The sequence below is a fragment of the Cucurbita maxima genome, unplaced genomic scaffold (assembly GCF_002738345.1).
Source record: "Cucurbita maxima cultivar Rimu unplaced genomic scaffold, Cmax_1.0 Cma_Scf00027, whole genome shotgun sequence".
Classification (NCBI taxonomy): Eukaryota; Viridiplantae; Streptophyta; class Magnoliopsida; order Cucurbitales; family Cucurbitaceae; genus Cucurbita; species Cucurbita maxima.
In genome coordinates this window covers 2,220,363-2,242,557 of record NW_019272043.1, presented here as the reverse complement: position 1 = coordinate 2,242,557, position 22,195 = coordinate 2,220,363, and the positions used below count along the sequence as shown (strand labels likewise).

The following is a 22,195-nucleotide window of genomic DNA, read 5'->3' as shown; positions in this document are numbered from 1 at the left end:
ACACCCTAACAACAAATAGGAAGTAGCCAAGGAAAAGGCAAAGGTTGAAACCAAGTCAAGGTCAACCATCCCTGGTTAAGGCTGACCCAGTATTCATGTAGAGGTACAAACCTTGTACAATCACACGATCTTTGTCCAGTGATGAGTGCACTTCAACTGCATCTAAAGGAGGGACGACCTACAAGCAGGTCAAACACAACAAACAGAAAATCAAATGTCACAAGCTAGTGTTTGTTGGTCGAGGTCCACAAATACTAGTAGGAAGAGATTGGCCAATAGATGATTAGACTATTTTAGTTTTAAGAAAGCTTGAAAAAGGAAACCAGACAAAATAATAAAGAATGAGGTCGACTAGCTCCTCGACCCATCCGAGAAATCCGATGCCAACCAGATTGTGACCAACAAAATAAGAAGGGTAAGATTTTTCATACAAATAATACCAAAAGTTCTAACAAGAGCTAAGACCAACCATACGATCATGCCAAAACCCAATTGCTCACCTTGACCTCGACAAGAGATCAGGGTTGAGGTCCATTCTCGTCATCAAAGGGATATCATTTAGCATGCACCCGACCTTCGGCACCTTGGTTGAACTTATGGGCACAATGATGATCGAACTCAAATGGAAATAAAGCGATATCAGGCCGAGAAGCAACCCATCATTTGATATGTCTAAGAGAATAGAGGAATTGGACCAAAAGTCGAATTCCCACTCCCTACGCTAATATTTTAGCTTGAGAGGCATACATCTCACATGCCCCTAACCCATGATCTTCTCCGTTTGTTCATTTTCCTTATCTTCAATTTTACCATACCTAAATTTACAAGAAAAAGATCGAGGCAAGACGAATTCAGGTCAACACAGAAGGATAAAACCACCTGACAAAGAGAGGAAATAAATTGGGTCAAAGCTCAATTTCACTCCCTCTCTCGGATGGGCAGTGCCCAACTCGTGGAGTCCATGTTCAATCCGATCTGATTTGTAATTAACCTAATCTGCAAAGTGAATAAGAAAATCTTAACGAGACTATTTGAGTATATATCTTCGACCTATAGAAAGCAAGTTATTCCTCATTCTTAAAACTTCTACTATACTCAAAATTCTCCGAGCTAACTTAAACTTTGAAGCTTATGTGACAAGCACCGACAAAGCACCATATCGGTGTGCAGGTTCTTCTTTTGTAGACTATATATTTTCTCCCTCCAACAAATTTATCTAGCAAAGGCAAAAATGCTTTTTCAACCTACCAAGATGGTAACTATTCAGACGACCCTTCATTTCACATTCTAATCATTTACTGTCACATTGCTCAAACGAAGATAAGCGCCTGAATTGAATTACAATCATCCAAAGACACAAGAAACAGAGGCTAACTATTGGACTCATCAACCGACAAAGTTAGTATATGACCATCTGCCATAATGTAATATAGCTCAGATGCACATTGCCTGAGCAAATAAGCAAAAGAAAGCACGACTCATACCCATTTGAGCTTGACTTGGTCATAATTATTGATATACTTGTCCAAACAACCAAGAAACTTTCTTGACAGAACGAGAGACTGGACAGAGCCTTCAAGCTACAAATAAGCAGTAAAATCACAGCAACTTGCAGCTAAGCTCCTCCCCCTTGAGCTCTATATCTTAATGTTACAAGAATGAAATAATAATCCTCCGTGAAAAGCATGGTACAATAGCAATTGAATTGAAGCCAATCAGCCCCAATAGGCTATAAAGTTACATTACATTTCGAAGTGATACAGTGACAACCCCTCCATGAAAATCATGGGTGCAGTAAATACTGAATTGAAGTTAGGTGCAGCCCAAAAAAGCTATAAAGTTACACCACACATGCTTCCCATTCAATGGCTAAATGTATGCAAATCTAGGCGAACATATAAATCTCTTAGACACCCTGAACCTAGGTGATGAATAATGATCTAACAGACAAGGAAATACAAGTTAGGGGGTGTGATCAATTTGTCTAAACACATCCTATTGCTTCCCAGAAAAGTCATGATAACTATGCAGGCAGTATGTTTTACATACCTAATCTAGCATTGCGTTTGACCTTGACCAATCACAACCAAGGGAGCCACTTTCGACCTTTCTCAGCTCTTCTACTGCTTTGGGGAGTTATGTTGATTCTATCTGCATTGTCAACGAGCCACCTGCCGAAATCTGGCGAAGAAACTAGTCCTTCCAAAGCTTTTTCGGTTGAGTCCTTCGTGAACCTTTTCCACTCATCCTTAGAAAATTCTCTCCGTCCAGGTGTGGAATGGAATGTCGAAGGATATTCATCTGCATCAGACAGAAGAAAGGTTCGTTAATAAAAGAAAACCAGAACGAGAAAGATGGCAAAAGATTGCTGCCTGACTGATGGGGCATTGTAGCATTATTTCAATATCAGGTATCATAAACAAACTGTTTTTATTCTAGAATGTCTTTTATTAGTTCAGAAGTGTTACTAGAGACATTTAACATACCACGTTCAGAAAGACTGCAGGACTGAAGGGCGAAGTTTCTGTCTTGAGATCCGTAAAACTTGGGGTCTTCATAACTCAGGGGAGACTTCATGGCGAGTTCGTCATCAGAATCATCAAAACGTGGCGTATCAGAGATATGAGATCGCTTGAGTTTTCTCTTTGGCGATTTGAACAAATTCCTGAACAAAAACAACCCGCAATGTGATACATTATATGAAATACATGAAACGTATGCCTTATTGGTAGACTTGCTGTCACTTTCTATATATTTTTAAGATTAGAAGAACAGATATTTCCACACAGTATAACAGTTCCATGAATTGCGTAGTTAAATAAGTTCATAACTCACATTCTGAATTGGAGAAGTTCAATTTTCTTACTCGATTGAAATAAGAGAAATGGTTCTTAATAACACAAAGAACTGCCATTTGAGCTTGTATATCAGTCTAATAAATAATGTGTCCGTAGTGAAAAAAGGAAAGTGTATGATATTAAAGTACTCTAGATTTGGATAGAATACAAACTTGTACTGCCGACGAAGAAATCTCAACTTAAAAGTTCTCCTCAGTATTGATGAAGCCATTATTCCACATATTAAAACTCCTGTTGCCAGCAATGGATCCAAAGAACACTGAAAGTAATTTAAATTTGTCAACAGAAAATTGTTTGAAAATATGATACATATTAAGCACTGACATAAGTTTCAAGATACTTGGATTAGACTCACTTGTTATAGACTCTATTATCAGGGAAAGAAAAGCAACATATATAATAGCTAATTTATTCCAAATCTTCCCGTCCTTGAGGCAACATCAGATATCAAATATCTTTAAATTTTCCGTTTTCCCACATTGTCGTGTTGGGTGATCTTCATCTTTAAACCCACTTAACAAAAGAGTACAAATGCATAAATAATTTCCAACAACGGAGGTAGTAATGACAATGAGAAAACCTGAAGAATCAGAAGAGCAGCCAAAATCCGTATGCACCATGTGACAAAAAGCGATGTGCTAGTATCAATTGATCCATCTTCATCAAGGACAAATTTGTGGACTACCCAAAAGCCCAACCATGCTCCAATCAGAAAAATAAAAGCCAGTAGAAATGTAGCTACCTGTAATCAATAATTTAAGAAGCATTTAATTCCCCGGTAACTAATGCATTTCAATGAACTTATAAGAAAGAATACCACTATAGTTATAAACCAAGTGGAAAAAATGATAAAAGTAATATGAAGTACAAGATACACATATACATGTCCTAGAAGGCAGCAAGAAGAGCAGAGTGGAACACATTATTGTTAAGGTTTTCCATTTGGATTATTTTTTGAAAGATTACTTCAATTAAAAAAATGCATGCAGGCACGATAACGTTTTGCAGTAAGGATGTGTCGTCTGTGTCCAACTTGATATGATTCAGATCGACCAATGGCTAAATAAAGGTATATCAATGAATTGATAGATATTCGTGTTTAAACAATAGTTGTAATGTCATGGTCCAGTATGTAAGAGACCTTGAATTGGTCGTATGTAGTCACTGCGAGCATTTAGGCAAATTTTAGCCAAAACACACATACATGAGGTCTTTTCCATCCAACATGATTATGAGGTGCCAACGCATCACAAGAGAATAAGATAAAAAGTCAACACTTCTGTAAATTTATTCATGACTGAAATAGAGAGGTAAATTATCAAGAAAGATGAAAGATAAGTTACGTACAGGATTATACATGTCCTCACTTATACCCATTTCCAAAAGTATTTGATGCAATAATCCAGGTATGTAACGGAGGAAAAAAGATCCCAGACCAACCTGTGGAAAGATGGATTGTAAGTTGAACATTCAGTACTTCTATGATCACAGAAAGAAGATATGTGAGACTGACAAAAGGTTGATACCCACTGCAGATGCATATAGAAAAATTGCAAGTGAGCTCTTCCGACCAGTAGGAAGAAGCTTCATCCCCTGTCAGTAACCAGGCAAGAAAAAAGTAGTATTACATTATGGAACACAATGCTATCAAGCTATAGTCACATTTCCATATATCTTTCAAGCAATAGACAATCTCATTGGAAAAAGAGATTAGAGCAATAAATAGAATGGGGATGAACCATGAATCCAAGTTCACACCTTCAGTTCTATATCATTTGCCTATTAAAGAGCCACAAGCCCTTACAAAAGGCCATTCATTATCTGTACCCAAAAAGGGAGGTAAGCCAGATTACAGGATGAAGACAAAAACCATGAACAATACAGGTTGGCCCAAGGGTGAGGAAGAAGGCTTCAATGCTGAACTTAAAAGGCTTCAGGGAGTTGAATAACCTTTCCTCAAATGTATATCATGAAAAGATTCTCAAGTGGAGATGAGGGAGGCCAGTTTTTATGCATTTAAGAAGATGCAACTAGGTTTCTAGGGCTTTATGGATAAAAATCATAAAGATTATGAAGGAGATAATCCTAATATTGTTTTGTTGCAAAAATCTAAAAATCATGAAGGCAGAGAGATCATTTACCAAGACTATATGGAGTTCAACACAGAGGCAGACTTTTTTAAGGAGAGAGTATCCATTGGTTGGTTTTTAGGGGGAGTGCTTATGCTTGAGGGGGGATGTCAACACAACGAGCAAAATGTGGAGGAGATTCAACCATGAAAGGATTAATTGGAGTACAAAGAAATTTGAAAGGGGAAACTTTGGTTAAATGTCCTTTGGGAAATGGATGCTTCACATGAGTCGGCTATGGGCCTGGGTGATTTGAATTCGTAGCTTGAACTAACATGAACTTATCTCTGTACTTCAATTTTCTCTTTTCCCCTCATATAATTTGAACCAGTGACTCAAACTGCTTAGACCTAGATAATTGGAATGTCAATATTGAAAACCATAAAGAGAATAATATCATGATATTGTCACCAAGATCAACAACTAAGAAAGTAGAAACGGCATGCTCAAAGTCACAGCAATATCCTAAAGCCAGCACCAACTTCCAAGTTACCAGAAACAGAACACTTTTACAAGATCCAAAGTAGTAAATATTACATATCCATTTTTTATTCAATAAGAAACATAATAACATCGAAAGAAGTATGATATATACATTTAAGTTAAGATAGAAGATACGACCTAATTACCTGAAAAAGGATCATTAACACTACAAGGAGAACTCCAATTGTCATAGCACTTCCATAATAGAATACCAATGACTTGCCAAGAATGGAGGCCGAACTCATCAACACCAAGCCCAGGATTAAAAAAATTATGCGGTACATAAAGAATTCTGCATTACGGAGGGGGAGGCTTAGAGTCAATCTTCTTACACAAGCAGATAAGGTTGAAACCGAATTTCTCCCACTTTGTTTTTCTTTTGCAATTCACAGTATAGATGCACATACCTTCTTCAATAGATACCTCAAAACTTTCCAGGGATAACCCAGAAGTTCTGATATCTATAAGCTTGTGGTCAAACGGCGACATGGATTGAGCCCAAGAACCCTTGGCAACTTTCTCCCACTGACTTTGTGGACACATCCCTATACCAAGAGACATGTTCCTGCAAAGCCATGTTATTTTGAAGGTTAATCAGATCTAGTATAGAGTATATTTGTGTTCTTCACTCATGAAAATCAAAATTTTTGTAGGCTTGCCCCCGAAAACGAACCTGGAGAACAAACCTCAATACTTGGTATTATAAAAAAAAAAAATTATAATGCACTCACCTGTGAAAACAAACCTCTAAATTCGGTATCCGAGCACTTGAATTTATCATGGAAAGCTTCACTTTTACCGTGTGGGCAAGCTTCCACAGATTTTTAATCCTCAATAATCCTTGGATGTATACTCTTTCACAAACCACCACAGTTCCAGGTTTGGAACCTGGTGAATTTTGCACAGGCAAGCCACGAGATAGTTGCAGAGTTGTGGATTCAGAGACAACTGAAGAGACCAGGAACATGAGTAGGCAGTATATGCCATCAAGGAATGAATGGACCATAAAAGATTTTTCTTATACTCATAAAATGGAAATTTCAAAGCTTTTCAAGAAGTTATAACTTCTATCCAAGAAGGTAACAGAAGGGGCCAATGAAATTTATCTGAACAAGATGACTAGATAATGGCAATGGAAACTCTTCTTTCCCAATATTCATGAAATTAAACTAAGAGATAAAGAACCTATCTTCCCTCGTAAACCCCCTGATACAGGCCCCAATAATTGAGTACATATGCATCAATAATCTTGAAGTCATGGGTACCGTGTAATTGTTAAAGCATAAACCAAGAGGACATCTTCCTCAACCAAGAAGTTAAATTTTGAATTTCTATCATAGAATGTGTCATTGAAACTAAAGTAACAAAGAAATCACAGTTTAATCAGCAATTCATTTCTAAAGAAACTTTGCCCGTGCACCAATCCATAGCATTCCCAAAAACAAAATCTATAAACGCCCTGTTCTAGGGGGAGAGCAGAAAAATGCAAGTATACTTGAACACTGCCAAAGCCAAAATAGAGGGAAAAAAAGAACACATTGACAGTATAACAATCCTAAGCAAGTAAGAAACAGAAAAAAAGCTCAAAATGTAGTGCAATCGGCATGAAAAAGAATGCAAGAAGTGGAAAATAAACGCACCAAGACGAAGCGGTTGAGGGTCAGGAATGGAGTATGCTAAAGCGAAGAACAGGGCGAGAAAAAGAAGGCAAGTAGAAGCACGAAACAGCGTCGAAGGGACCATGCTTGATTTCTGGTTCGGAGGAAAGAACCAAAGCCTTATTTTTCCTCTCCACCAGAAATGTAGGACGGTTAGGAGAGGAGAACCTCGCAGCAGACACAGACGCTGAAATGCAGACCCAACCTAGGCCACGGTCTAGGTTGCAGTTTTCATTTGGGCCGTGTTCGCCCAACCCTATCATAACATATTAGGTCATACGAGTCTATGACGTGGTTAAGTTTTTTTTTTTCTTTTATTAGGTTAAATTTCTGAAAAACCAAAAATTCATTTTGGTCGATGAGATAGACCAACTAAAAATAGAGTTATAATTTTATCCTACCCTACTTTTAGAAAGATTAAAAATATTTAATATTTATAACTAAGGTGAATGATGAATTATAGACGATAAATATTTGATATTTAAACTTTATAAATGTAATTGGTATGAGATAAGTATGATTTTTTTAAAAATAATAAAAATATAATCAGACAACCAATTCCAATGGTTGTGAACTCATTAGTTGCTTGGATAACCTATCCAACCAATCCAAAATTTGATGAATATTCATAAGAGAGAAACAAGATTACTCTTTCACAAAAAAACATTCTCAAATTTGCAGTGGGTCCCACAAACATCCTCGTTTCATAAGCATTTAGCTTTGAAAATTTAAGTTTATAATCACTATTTTCACCTCGAATCTTATTGTTTAAGTTTTAAAAACTAAAATTCTTATTTAAAAAAAAAAAATGAAAGCTGTAGCACAGAAAATGAATACAATTTTAGAAAATTAAAAAAAAAAATAGTTATCTAGAAATTTTCATTCTCATTGCGAAAATAAATTTAAGGAAAAAAATGGGTTTTTATTGTATGTAAATAATTTATTTTATAATAAAATAATAAGTTGGTCGTTGTAGTATAGTGGTGAGTATACCCGCCTGTCACGCGGGTGACCCGGGTTCGATCCCCGGCAACGGCGCTATGTTTTCCTACGATTTACATTTTACTAAAATTTGTTGTCATATATAAAAAATAATACAATACAATAATTATGGAAATGTCATATGAAAATGATGGCTTATGTATGTATTGAAACTTCATATAATTATTCATGTGGATTAGCACTAAGATACCTATCTATGTGAACGAGAATTGTAATAATTATCTATTTGTGGGTACAAATTGCACTCGACTCTATAATAAGACTTTGGAGGAAATCTCCTATATGTGTGCACGTGAATTGTATTACCCCTTAATCATATGAATTTGTAACAGTTATTTGTCCATGTGCATAAAAATTATTCTAATGTTTTGTGATTTCGACTTCGTAATTGCTCCTTTGTGAGCATGGGAGTTGAATTAGTGATATTTTTGTTGTGTATGTATGCATATTTAACGCTAATAGAGAATTACATCATGAGAATTTTTAATACAAAGTCTTAAAATAAAAAAAATAAGGGAAAGAGTTGTGATAAGGAGAGATTACCATGTGACGAATAGGAGCTAATAGATGACATGGAAGGCGATTTTAATTTTTTTACTTCGGCGCATTAATACAGTTAATTACTTTGAACTTAAACCTTTTAGTCTGTTTTACAAACTCGAGTTATTTATGTATGAAGTTTTTGTTTCTTGACGAAGTATATTTTTTTTTTTTTTTTTTTTTTTTGTTTAAATGGATTTAATATATATATATACAAACCTAAACTTCATTGTCGGTTTAATTCAAGCATTTTTGTTTAATTTATGTTGACTTCTACATTTAAATAAGTTTTATATGCATGTGAAGGTTGTGCACTAATATTTTTTTAAATAAATCAAATTCTAACATGAGTTTTTTTTTAAAAAAAATTATTTATAATTAAAACTGTTTTTGTATTAATTTAATATTCTACCAAATTAAATATCAAAATAAAAACAAAAGTGGTTGAACCATTTGGCATATTGAATTAAAAAAAAAATATAGTGATTTAAGATTTGTAATAAATTCAATAATAATATAAAATTAACTTTAAGGATTAATTTATAATTATCATTTTATTTATGACGTTATTCTAATTATATTTATATAGCTTTTAGGTCAAATGATACTAAAGAAAACCTTTTTGGTCAAATTAAATTGTGGTTATATATTAAAAAATATATATATATATATATATTATTTTGTTGTTTTTTTTTTTTAATTAAATAAATGGATTTATAGAAATAAATGAAAAGGCATTTTGGCTTGTTTTGCCAGACGGATGGTTTGAGAGTCCCAAAAAGAAGAATAAAATTTCCCAAAGGACAAAAGGAAAACATTCTTAAAATTTGCTTCTATTCTTTTTATTTTTTTATTCTTTTTTCCCATTTTTTCAATTTTTTTTAAATAAAAATTTAAAAGTTTTATTCTTCTTTCTTTAAAATTATTTCTTACTATTAGTAAAAAAAAACATTAAAAATTAAAATTCTTTCCCTACTTTTTCTTTTTTTTTTAATTATATGTTAGTTAAAATATTATTTTGATTCCTTTCTTTTAGAATTTATTATTATTATATTTTTTAAACCTCATACCCTTAAATACTGAACCAAGATAGGTATAATAGAGCTTATCCTAAAAAAAAAAAAACTCTTTTTTAGTAAGGAAGGAATCATCCTAATAATGAAAAAATAGAATGTGACACTAGAGGTACATGAATGAACTGAGATCACATGTGAATGAGAATTATTTTCAAAATAGAATGACTAAGAAAGACTTAAAAAGAAATAAAAGTTACCGCATTTACCAATAATGTGCACCTTCATTTTTTGTGACACAATCGTTGGAACTTTATGGTTAATCTTACTTTACTTGGAGCAATTTTATGTCGGGTGATTTTCCTTTTTGAATTCATTTGAGTGAGTACAAAATATGCTGGAAAGACTCGTGTCAATATGTGGGGATAATTTTCAATCTTTAAAAACGAGAAATGAGTAATATGATCAACTAGAGTGTATGAACATTCAACAACCTCTTCATTCATTACACAACGCTAGCAAATATCGTCCTTTTTAAACTTTCCTTTTCGAGCTTCTCCTCAAGGTTTTAAAACGCGTCGGCTAGTGAAACGTTTTTCCTTTCAGGCTTTAAAATGCGTATGGGTGTACCCTTTCAAGCTCTAAAACGGGTATGTTAGGAGAAAGATTTTTACATCTTTAAAAACGGTATTTTGTTCTCCTCTCCCACCAATGTGAGATTGTGTCCCCGTCAAACGTGGGATTCTCACATTGGGTGTCTCAAGTACGGGTGAAATTTCAAATTATTGCACACTAGATCTCTAAAAATCCAGCAACACTGATGGGAGAATCCTATGATCAAAAATACCTATTTTGTGAAAATTTTAATAATAAATGAAGATAGATTTAGGGACCAAAAAACAAAAAAAAAACATTTGAGTTTTACTCTTTTCATACATATTTATAATTATTTCTTTGTACTGTAAATTTTCAGGCACCTCTATTAGTTTTATGAAAGAAATTGGATGAAAATAGAATAACACGAGGCAATGGAGGAAAGAGAGAGATTTGTTAGCTGTGAACTACGAGAAGCAGAAAGAAGAACGTGCCAGATTTCCGACTGACCAAAAACAGAAATTTATAGATTTGAGTGTCCTTCTAGATTTGGCACACATTTCTTTTCAATTAAAAACAACCCCCACTACAATCAACTGAAGCTTTAAGATTACCCCTTTAGGATAGGATATCACTCTGCAGAATATATTCTTCTTATCAAGAACATCAAGAACAATCAAGAACAATCAAGAACAATGAACAAAAAAATTGATATTTATTATTATGAAACATTGAACAAATGCAACAACATATTAGCAGCAACTCAAAAACATTCTACTTTTTCTCTGGAAATGTGTAAGAATCTGATCTAAATAGGGTACTCTGTCCTATCTATAGCCGTGTATTCTTAAGTGGAACATTCATTTCCTCTCTTTCTATCTTTTTATTTATCTCATTTCATTGAGACGTACCTTTCAGTTTTGCCACTGCTACTTCGTGCTTCTTCCCATGCTGATTTTGGTGTTTCTTCATCACTTTGATCATGTCTTTGTTGCCTTTTTGCTGCAAAATCTAACTTGATTCCGCTTCAGGAATCTGTGTTTTGAGTAATGGACAAACTTTGCTGGGGGCGTCATTGTCTCCAAAGGAGATTCTCTGTTTGCCATTCTTGTTTTGGTCTGAAAGATGCTTGAGATCTAAGAAACTAGTGAAATTCCCCCCACTGGAGGATTAAAGCTAACCTGACAAGCTTCCTAAGAGGTACTTGTGTTATGGGAGTTTACGGAGATGAGCTATCCTCGTCGGAACTTCGGTCGTGTTTGACGTTGTACCTGCTGAGGACTGGGAGGGAGGCTGTTGCCGATATCCGAAAGGATCTTGCAGCACCCACCATTACCCCGTCCTGCATTCTCCCAACTTCTTTGCATACTTGATCTAGTATGGTTAAGAAATCCCGAACGATCATAAAGATTCGGAACGGATGAGCTTCCTCCTTGGCAGCGTCGCCATGGAAATACTCCGTGACCGCTTTCACCAGAGATAAAGCTTTCCTTTCATCGTCCTTGATCCTAACTATTTCTTCTTCTGCCTCCTTCAAGAATGTTTTCATCGAGTCGAAGAACTTTCCATGCATTCCTGGCTTTTCGAATTGCAAAACCATCCTTACTTTTTCAAGCCCCATTTCGAGCTTTGTGACATAGCTGCTCAAGACGTCCGAGTCCATACCAGCTGCTTTTTTCACATTGCTAAGGTCTCTGCTCAGTCCAGCCACAACCTGCAAGCCCTGCTTTCTAAATTCATCCTCGATTTTGGATTGCGAACGGGGTTGAAGGTTGTCACTAGTTGAATCAGCACCACCTTCTGATCTGATAATTTCTTGAACAACAAAATGAAGCAATGTTGTCTTTCCATCCGTTCCCTTTATATCTACTAATTTTAAGAGGGTTTCAAGCTTAAAGGATTTAGCATCACCACGATTCGTACCGACATTCATCCTATTTCCTGTCTTAAGAACTGCTTCAAGGAGTTTAAGAAAAAGTCTACTGTTCTTTAATTCCTCACTTGCAACCTGGAGAAAAATTAAAATATTTTAGACAAACTAATAATTCATTGCATCTCATAATGTTTATCAAAAGAAATTTAGACAAATTACCTCAAGCGTTTGAAATGACTTCCTTAGATACTTCACTTCTGAATCAAAATTGGCTCTGTACAGCATGGCCTCAACTCTTCTAAAGGCAAATGGGACTTCAAGCACTGCCTTCAGAAATCTTTCTGCAGTCCCTAATTTTGAACCATCGCCACAGTACTCTCTCAGTTTTATCTCTTCTTCTTTGGTTGGAGCCATCTTCACTAGCGTTTCTAAAAGCTCGGTACCAAACCCTTCCGGGTTACCTGTTGCCAACAAAAAGTATGTTTCATATGATGAGAATGACATTACAGATGCAAGTAACCACCAAATGCATTTTAAAACAGGACATATTATCAGTCGAAAACAATTGGGATTATATCGAGGCAGGCCAATGACAAATAATTTCGTATAATGGATACAAACTATGCTCCTAATCTCCAGATCTTTCACTATTCCCTCCAACATAGACTCTTTGAGATATATTGTCCAGCCGAAATCATTTACTGCAACGAATCTCTTTCTCGATGCGATGCGATGCAATCAAAACATCAAAGAGCAAGGTACTTTCGCTAGGCCCTTTAGAAGTATGGAATTAATTATAGTTCTTGACAGAGAAAGAATGAACTATATTCGACAGTAAGACAACTAACTTTATGGAAATTCAACATCAAGGCAGAAAAGCAAGGTAGTGTCGGAAACTCATCAGTAAATGTGAAAATGCGGAAATGTGTCAGGAGGAATAGTGAAAGTGGCTAAGAAAGAAAAGAGCATTGATATTAGAGATGTAAAAAGTAATGACCAAGGAATGAATTCTGTACGAAACTTAGGAATCAGTAACATGGGAACACAGTATAACAATCAAGAATGTACAATCTTAAATTAGTACATAAAAGGTAAAACAAGATTTTGATTTATTCAGTTGAGAACCCCAAGAAATATGCGGGAGAATTCATCAGATAAAGTTGTTTAGTCCATAATTGAAGAACAGAAGAAAGAAACATGAATTTCTTAAAGATTCATAACCAAACATGATGAACTAAAATGAAGGATGCAGAAAGATGAGCAATCTTCTAATGCTGATAATGATGGAGAAATGGTTAATTCTTAAAACATACTCAAAACTGATTATAATGAAAAGCAATCACGCTGGTGATCAAAGCCACGGTTGTGAAATAATAATTGTTCATACGTCAGATCACAAATTATTGTAAGTAGCCCCAATTTGGGAAAGCACTCACCATCTTGAAGAGCTTCGATCACTTCATCACGCGTGACATTAAGAGCTCTTAGGAGTATTGCAATGTTCTGCGACTTTTTGGGATCCAATACCCTATTTTCCTTCTCAACGGGGGGAAGAACAGACTTTCTCGTGGCCTCTTTGGGAACAGAACTTGCAGAATTGAAGCCAAAAAGTGTTTCCATCATGTCCTCGTTTAATCTGAAAAAATCTCAGCTCAGAATTTTATGAATATTCAAATAATCGGCGAGAATCGGTATTAAAAGATCAACTTACTGGAATGAGCTTGATTTGAGTTGATCCCAAACTGTAGCTCGGTCTGAGGTTGCCCGTACTTTGTCCCAGTGCAAGGGCTTCAATCTCGGTTTTGAACCTTCTGTATCTTCGGCTTCAAGCCTTTCCATCGAATTAATCCTTTCGACAACATCTTCTTTAGCGGAATCTGCTGGTGCAGATGTCGGTGTGGATTTGGAAGATGAGTTTGTTCTCGCTGTTGAATAGGATTGTGACTTGGAGGAATCTGGAGGAGTGACTGTCGGCATTCTGGTTTCCGATAACCCTAGTTTTTGTGGCGTTGAATACGAAACCGGATGCGACGGTGGCCGTGGAGGTGGCCGTGGAGGTGGAGGTGGAGGTGGAGGTGGAGGTGGAGGTGCAGCAGTTTTCTGAATTTGAGGATATGTGGCGGAATTGCTAATTGTTTGAAGAAGCGCCAAATTTGGTGGAGGCGGAGGCTTCGAAAACTTAGGTCTCGTGGAAGAGAAAGGCATTGTTTCTTTCGAATTCGGAATTTCACGAAAGTCATCAAGCGGACGCGGTGGAGGCGGCGGCGGTGGTGGCTGAGGCTGAGACGTATTGCGTTTGGTCGAAGAAACCGAGAATCTAGATTTTGGGGAGGTTCTTTTAGAATGAGGAACAGGAGGAGCATTGGAATTCATATGGTCATTCTTAAAACTTGCCGTAGAACAGCTCTTAACAGAATTACTTCGACGAGAAGCCGGTGAGAAATAGCCATCATCATGACTGACAATTGACGAGCATTGTGGAGTATGGAATGCCGTATTCTGGCTTTCATCATCCGAAGATGACAGAGCGGGAGGCGACATAGCCATAGGCGGCTTCGGCAGAGGTGGCAGCGGCTGCAATTCCGGACTCGGCCGGTACCGATCCGACATCTTAATCGAATTCAGCTTGCGATAAGGCGAACTATTAGCACCATTCTGCTCAACAACAGAGCTCTGGCTCGGCTCCACAGTCCCAATATAGAAAAAACTCGACGGCGGCGCTCGCGAATCCTCCGGAAATCTCTCCGGATTACTCCCTCCAACAAGCTTCTGCGACTCCCCCGGATGCTTTGCCCGGTGACGATACAGAAAAAACGCCAGAGCAGAGAGCATCCCCAAAGTCACAATCCCAACCGAAATTGCAATCGCAACAGTCTTCGTCGGCTTGGATTGTTGCGCCGTAGCAGCAGGGATAGGCATAGTTCCATTGGTAGACGGAGGAGGCGGTTGAGTCTGATCTTGAGTGGTCGGCGGGTCATGGAAAAACGGCGGTACGTTGGAGGTAGAGTCAGGAGGCGGCGGCGGCGGTGGGGTTAACTCAATATCCGGCGGCGGCTCAGAGCCTATCGGAAAGAGAGGCTGATGCAGAATCCTCCTAGTTGAAATGCCAGAATCGCGAAGACGCGGGAAGGCTCCGATGAATGAAGTGAATAATGAGAGAGAGAAAATGAAGAAGCTCAAACGATGAGCTCTCATGGCGAAATTGTGTGAATCTGTGTTATCTTGTTTGATTTCACCCAATTCATCGCTTTCGTGTCAATCCAATATTCTTGAGAGAGAAGAAGAAGAAGAAGAAGAAGAAGAAGAAGAAGAAGAAGAAGAAGCAGAGAGAGAAAGAGAGTGAGTGGTGTGAGAAAGGGAAGCTTCTTACAGCTGCAAGATCTGGACGCCCCCAACTAGGGGTTAACGTCAACACAACCTCCAATTCTCTTCTCTCTCCTCCTTTTTTTAATTAATTAAATAATTAACTAACTAATTGATCAATATTCCTTATTTATCACAGTCATAAAAATACAAGCGCGGGTTCTGTGTTACGACACTACGCAAGCTAACCCATGGCCACGAACTTACACGTGGCGGTTTTAGTGGAAATAGATTTGCTTTATTTTTTTATTTTAGAAAAAGAAAAATGTATATGGAGATCATGACCACCTAGTGCTATTATTAAATTTTAATAGTTAAAATATTTTAAATTTAGAATAAAAAAAAAATAGGGATGCATTTGAAGGGAGAGCAAAGCACATATTCCCATGAAGGTTTTGCTTTCTTTGTTTGGTGGGTTAAGGATTATGCTTTTAAGTACTTTTTGGTCGACCCCAATCCCCTACAACCACTACTACGCAAGCACCCAACCATCTCATCATCCACGCCGCTCATCCAAACATACAGACTGTTCACATTAAACCCCTGCCACGTAACCTACTTGCTTATTAATAAATTCCATTTTTAAATAAATAAATACCATTTTATTCATACAGAATTCTCTTTGGGATTTGGAAGGTCACGTTTGTAATTTCAATTATAAAAGTTGCATTTCGCCTTTTCTTTTTGTTTTTTTTTTTTTTTTTTTTTTTTACTTACAAATCAGCTTTGTGTTTCTGCCCCTCTCCCTCTCTTCCCACAAATTAACTTTTTGTCTTTGTGGTAAATTTTAGATGGGTCCCAATTTACCATCCCAAAATTATTGGAGGTTAAATTATTTAACCTACATTCTCATTAATTAAACATGTTCACCCGACTGGCGACAGGAAACTTTTTCCATTACTTATTTTATTCTCTATTCAGTTAAATCTTTTATTTATTTTTGTTGGGATCCAATTCTCGCATCTAATTCTTACGTATTTATTATATTTTATATATAACGTAATTTTTAACCATAAAAAAATGGAACTAGTGTTTTGTTTAAACATTATCATTAGAATTTTAATTATTTGGTAAATAATTTTTTTTTTTTTTTTTTTTTTTTACTTAAGGTATAAGAAAAAGAAAAAGGAATAAAAAAAAAAAGGGGGAAATTGGAAGAGGGGGAACAAGCACACGCACAACGGCTCAATCGACGGTGCTTTATGTGTTGCTTTAGATTTATGGGGCTTTCTTTATTGGGCCTTTTGGTTGGACTCCACCCAAAACGATCATATGGTAAAAGACAATATTACCCTTTTTTTTTTCTTTTTTCCCCATTATATTTTACACTTCACTCACTTTTTACTTTTTCTTCTTATTATTATTATTATTATTTTAGATTTATATAAAATGAATAATAATGATGATGATAGTAGTGGAACATAAGTTATTAAGATGGTAATCATGCTTGTCTTATGCTTTTCCTTATTATCAATTTTCTTACCGTTATTTGCATCTTTAGGTTTTTTTTTTTTCTTGTATTATAATCTTTTTTTTAATTATTTATTTTATATATTAAAAAATGATATATGAATCAATATTGATCTATAGACGTCGTGTGATATTGTACAAGAAAAAGTATATCAATGTACAGAATTTATAATGACTCTGACTTTCTAAATTTCTAAATGACCGAAATTGTTATTAAATATATGTTAATGACAATTTCAAAGAGAAAATAATTTTACAGTTCGTGCTAGATTACTTCTTTAAATACTTTTTTTTTAAAAAAAATCATCATTAACCCATTATATAATTAAGTTTAATAAGCAAACAAATTAAAAAGGGACTCTAGAAGGGTTGCTTAGGGCTGCTTGTAGCCCCTTCTTGTCAAGACTCTTACACGTCTTGGCTACATAAGTACATGTTGGAAAAGTTGAGTATTAAAAATATTTAGTAAGTAACTTTCAGTTCGAGTTAGATATGCATATACACATGACAAAAATATAAAGTAAATCGAGGGATCTAAACCATTCAAAAAGGGGTCCACTAACATATTCCCCTACCGGAGATTAAAAAAAAAAAACTAGCCTAAGCAATAATCAATCAGCTATTACTAAACCCAAAACATAACCACCGGTCTATGACGAATAACTAAAATGAGAGATAACTAGATTGTACGCGTGATGGTAGAACTAGATACAATAAACCAAGTATGAACTAGAGAAAGAAACCAACTTGAATGGAGAATTAGTGGAATCGATAAAAAAAAAAAACTACTGATCGACTAAAATGGGACGACAAGCAGCAAACCAACTGCAAACTAGACCGAATTCAGGGTTGAATTGAATTTGACCGTATGTGAACTAGACCGAACACTACATCTTGAACCTCACGTTTTCTCATTGACCATTCTCACAAACTTAGCAACTACGAAATGCCTGCCTCATGAGGAATATAACAACGAAGAAGACGATGATGTTAGCAATGAGGACTACCTCTCCACGAGTACCTACAATCAATGGTCACGAAGAACTTCAAATTAAGCAAAACTCAAACCATTTAATCAAAAATCAAATACCAAATTAACATGCCCTCACTAATAGTGAAGAGCTACTAACAAAATGAAATTTAGCAGTCAAATGACGAAGAAAAAACAACAGTGAAAGTCAAACAGTTGTGAACGATGCTTGATCGTACAAAGGAAATGAGCTAAGACACCTATAATGGGCACGATGGAATTGTTTTCCAAAATCGAATGCTCCAACTAGTGCCAAAACCCAAATAGATGTCAACTCCGACAATTAGACAAAGCTAGATGCAAGATTTCTATCGATGATACAAGCAAATTCAAATCATTAAAGTTGAAACAAAACTATTCTCCCATGGGGCTCTATGATCTCGTTTTCTTAAACGAACAAAACTCACTTGATGTTCATACGAGCATGTCATTCATTTACATAGATAGAACAAAACACTTTTATAGAGTGAGCGAGCTCAAAATTCCATCACGGAATTAGTTGAAAAATTGAATGTATGTAGTCCTCAAATCTTTTTGTGGGGTTCCTATGAATAAAACATGAGGTGTAGCTGTTGTTTGTTTTCTTTTTGACTATGCACAACCCTAAGTCCACCTACTTCAACCATGTCTTCAATGGACCATTTGCCTTTCAACCTATGAAACCCTAACACTGCCTTATTCCTTTAAGCCTACGGCCCGAAAATGAGTCCAATGTCCATCAAGATGGTCCCGACCAGTAAAATTTAATTTATTTTTGAAGAGATTTGAGTAAAGATTCTTCCAACGAAATTTCTCTTCAATTCCGTAAGAAAAGTATGTTACAATATTCTTAAAAAACTATTTATATATTTACGAAATAAGGAGATTAGGGTAAAGTCTGTGTCGGGCACGGGAACGGAGACGAAGACGGGAACATGATTATAAATTAGGGATTAAATAAAAATTATGGTATTAAATAAAGGATAATAAATTAGGAAATAATGATGAAAAGAATAACAAATAAGTATAACCCACATAATCATCTACTCCTCATTAATAAACTTTTATAATTACAAGATTTTCCTTCAATCAAAAGCAATCAAAAACTCCACTTATTCACCGACACTTTCTCTCTCTTTTTATTTCATTTTATATTAAACTACTAATTTTTCTAATTCTATTAATTTTATTTTCACACTTCACAAATCAATCATTATCGATCTTGATTTATACTATTTTTTATTTAAAATATTAGCTAATTATATAAAAAATTAACGCATAGGCCGAAAAAAGTAGTCTCGGCTCAAACATTGAAGAAGAAATTAATCGAAATAATGTTTGTTTTGAATTTAAACTCTCATGATTTTTAATCATACGGATGGAAATAGTATTCCTTCTCTGCCACTCCTTGTTAGAAACAATGGATCTTCACAATAGTATGATATTGTCTACTTCGAACATAAACTCTTATGATTTTATTTTTTATTTTGGAGTTTATAATCACGTTTTTAAATTACTTGGAAATTATAAGGTGGGATTTGGTGGATTGTCCCAAAAAATGGACAATATAATTGGAAAATTGATTTATAAAAAGATGAGAAATAAAAGTATCTTAGCGTTGCGTGCGTGTTACTTTCTTGCGACCAATCAGAGAGCCCCAGAATCTTTTATTTTTTATTTTTTATTTTATTTTCTTTATCACATACATGATTTTATGAGCTTTTTCTTTTTGTTTTGTTTTGTTTCTTTATGAGTTTTTTCGGCTTAAAAAATGCATCTTTTCTCAACACAGTATTTGATTGACTGATTGAGAAGAGTTTATAAATAATCAGATTTTTAAAATTTTCAATCCAAATTTTAAAAGTTTTAATATTTAAAATCTTTTTTTTATTTATTAATATTAAGGTTGACTTTGACTAAATTAGAAAAATCTTTTAACCAACTCAAAATTTCAATTAGGTTGTGTTAAGTTGTTGGATTTTTTTTTTTTTAATTATTTAAAACATTTACCTATCGGTATTAATATTAAAATCTCATAATTCTAAATGTTAGGTTTGGGTTGAGTGTGACACTATTTTCGACTAATTTAAATATTTTAAATCTTTTTAACATTAAGGTAGAGTTATGTTAGGTTGAGTTGGGTTGTGACTCTATTTTCGAATTAGTCGAGTTGACGTGTTAAAAAAATTATTTAAAAATTTCTACGTATTACATTAATATCAACATCCTTAATAGAAACCAAATTTGTAATTTAATAAAAACTAAACTTAGCAACAATGTCTGGTTTGTAGTGTCAATTTTTTATCATATAATTGAGATAAGATCTACTCACCTACCCAAAAGAGTCTTAATCTTAAATGTTTGAATTATGCCGATTTTATTTAATTATAGTTACATATGGTCTTCTTAACTCACTTATGATCCACCGACAATAACGTTGATAGAATAACACCTCTTGATTTCTCAAGACAACAAACGTCTTTAAACATGTCAAAATTAGTTTGGTTAAGTTTGGGTAACCGCAAATGGTGTGTACTCTTAATATTTTTTCCATCGTACATTCAAATAATCGTTCGGAAGATTTTAACATCAATGTTGAAAGGAGAAATCATTTTTCAATTTATTTTTCCTTTTTTTTTTTTAATAATATCTTATGATATTTAAGAAGTAAAAAGGGAAAATCTTAAATAAATTATAAAAATTAAGAAAGTTTCTGATTTAAAAGGTAGATTTATGAATATGACATTTTAACCTCTTAAATTAAGCAATTTGTTTCTTGGATTAAAGAGCTCATTTTTGGGCTTTCGGCCCATGGAGTCTACCTAATGGGCTAGGCCTTCACTCCTTTTGGGTCATCATCCAACCACATCCTCCAAGAAACGGCCCCGTTTTCAGAAATTGATTTTAAAATTATACTGACACATTAAAAATACTAAAAAAAAATATAAAAATTAATAAAAATAATTTAATAACTTATTTTTCATATTTGTTAATATTAACACATTTGTTGTTTGAAAAGAAAATAAAATGGAAGACGGGCGGTGGACGGTTGTTCGATGTCGGAAGAAGAGGCAACGGCAAAGAAGAAGAAGAAGAAGAATAACAGAAATCAGCCGTTACTATTTCTCGCACGTGCCGACACAAACATTTTCCTTTTCTGCTTCTACAACTAGAATTCATGCAACGCCAACAAAATAGCCGTTTGGCCGTGCCTGAAAATACCTCACCGGAGCGGCGAACAATTTCCTTTTATCAATTCGTTCCAACGGCCACAAACATTTCAAAATCAAAACCCATTTATTTGTTCCCCTTTGCCTGTAAATCATACCCCGCTCCCTCCTCCCCTTTCCTACCAATTTCCGACTCACTCACATCCTCTGTTTTCATCGCACCTACCATGTCTTTAACCTTCCACGACTATCTGTCCTTCCAATGTTCCATCCAAAGCACTTGCAACGGCACCGTGGCTTCCGGCCAGCAACCCATTCAGCTCCTGGAGCTCCGACTCGGACATTCGACCCATCTCATCTCTCGATCTTCTCGCCAAATTCTCCAACAAACTCCCTCAACCCCAATCGGCGATGCTCTGTTTCCTTTTGTTCTGCGCGACCTCCAACACCCACCCTTCCTCTCCAACTGCTATGTTCTTCAGTTTTTGTCTTCCTTCAGCATCCCCATCGCCGCCTGCGATATCATCTATGAAGAGATCTCCTCGTTTGCCCTCCAATTGGCCGCCGGCAACATGGATCTCAACTTCCACATCGTCGTCGAAGTGGATGTCAACGAAATGATATGGGTGGACCTGGACCCATTCCTTGTTGAAGAATATTCTCCGGCTGAGATGAACGGGGCGCCGGCGTCGGCGATTGAGAGGTTGCAGAGGCAGAAATTTGATGGGTTGAGGGAGGAAGAGGAGGAGGGGGATTGCAGTGTTTGTTGCGAAGCGCTGAAAGGAGAAGAGGAGGTGAGCAGAATCCCGTGTGGTCATGTGTATCACAAATTCTGTATTCTCAAGTGGCTTCAGATGAGCAATTCGTGTCCTCTGTGTAGAACCAAATTAGAACAATAATTCTTTTTTTTTCTTTTTTAAGAATTAGGGAAAATGTAATTCTGGTTTTTGTGCAACAATTTCGTTGCAAATGATTGTAATTAGATTAATGATACTGACAACAAGTTTTACACTTTTTTTTTTTTTTTTTTGTC

General features: G+C 35.5%; 3 protein-coding genes and 1 non-coding gene across 6 annotated transcripts; 2 read left to right on the top strand and 2 right to left on the bottom strand.

The window, feature by feature from the left end:
• Positions 1-639: 639 nt before the first annotated feature.
• LOC111499541 lies at positions 640-7,352 on the bottom strand. Of its 3 annotated transcripts, none has more exons than XM_023151112.1 (11): positions 7,111-7,352; positions 6,202-6,418; positions 5,878-6,035; positions 5,617-5,762; positions 4,389-4,451; positions 4,206-4,298; positions 3,439-3,600; positions 3,011-3,117; positions 2,487-2,665; positions 2,050-2,301; positions 640-996 (listed from the first exon to the last, which is right to left on the bottom strand). In XM_023151112.1, the coding sequence occupies exons 1-10, from the start codon at positions 7,211-7,213 to the stop codon at positions 2,081-2,083; spliced, it is 1,449 nt and encodes a 482-aa protein (XP_023006880.1). In that variant the 5' UTR covers positions 7,214-7,352; the 3' UTR covers positions 640-996; positions 2,050-2,080. The 3 variants fall into 3 exon arrangements, with proteins under 3 accessions (XP_023006880.1, XP_023006882.1, XP_023006881.1); XM_023151114.1 differs by lacking the exon at positions 640-996 and adding an exon at positions 1,625-1,643; XM_023151113.1 differs by lacking the exon at positions 640-996 and having other exon boundaries at positions 1,687-2,301.
• A 742-nt stretch (positions 7,353-8,094) lies between these two features.
• On the top strand, positions 8,095-8,166 carry TRNAD-GUC. Its single transcript has one exon. It is a non-coding gene; the product is annotated as a tRNA-Asp (tRNA).
• Positions 8,167-10,973: 2,807 nt separating this feature from the next.
• Positions 10,974-15,559, bottom strand: LOC111499540 (formin-like protein 6). The gene is made up of 4 exons (XM_023151111.1): positions 13,862-15,559; positions 13,587-13,786; positions 12,370-12,611; positions 10,974-12,285 (listed from the first exon to the last, which is right to left on the bottom strand). The coding sequence occupies exons 1-4, from the start codon at positions 15,343-15,345 to the stop codon at positions 11,497-11,499; spliced, it is 2,715 nt and encodes a 904-aa protein (XP_023006879.1). The 5' UTR covers positions 15,346-15,559; the 3' UTR covers positions 10,974-11,496.
• A 5,830-nt stretch (positions 15,560-21,389) lies between these two features.
• Positions 21,390-22,061, top strand: LOC111499496 (E3 ubiquitin-protein ligase RNF126-like). Its single transcript, XM_023151058.1, has one exon. The coding sequence runs from the start codon at positions 21,390-21,392 to the stop codon at positions 22,059-22,061; it is 672 nt and encodes a 223-aa protein (XP_023006826.1).
• Positions 22,062-22,195: the final 134 nt, after the last annotated feature.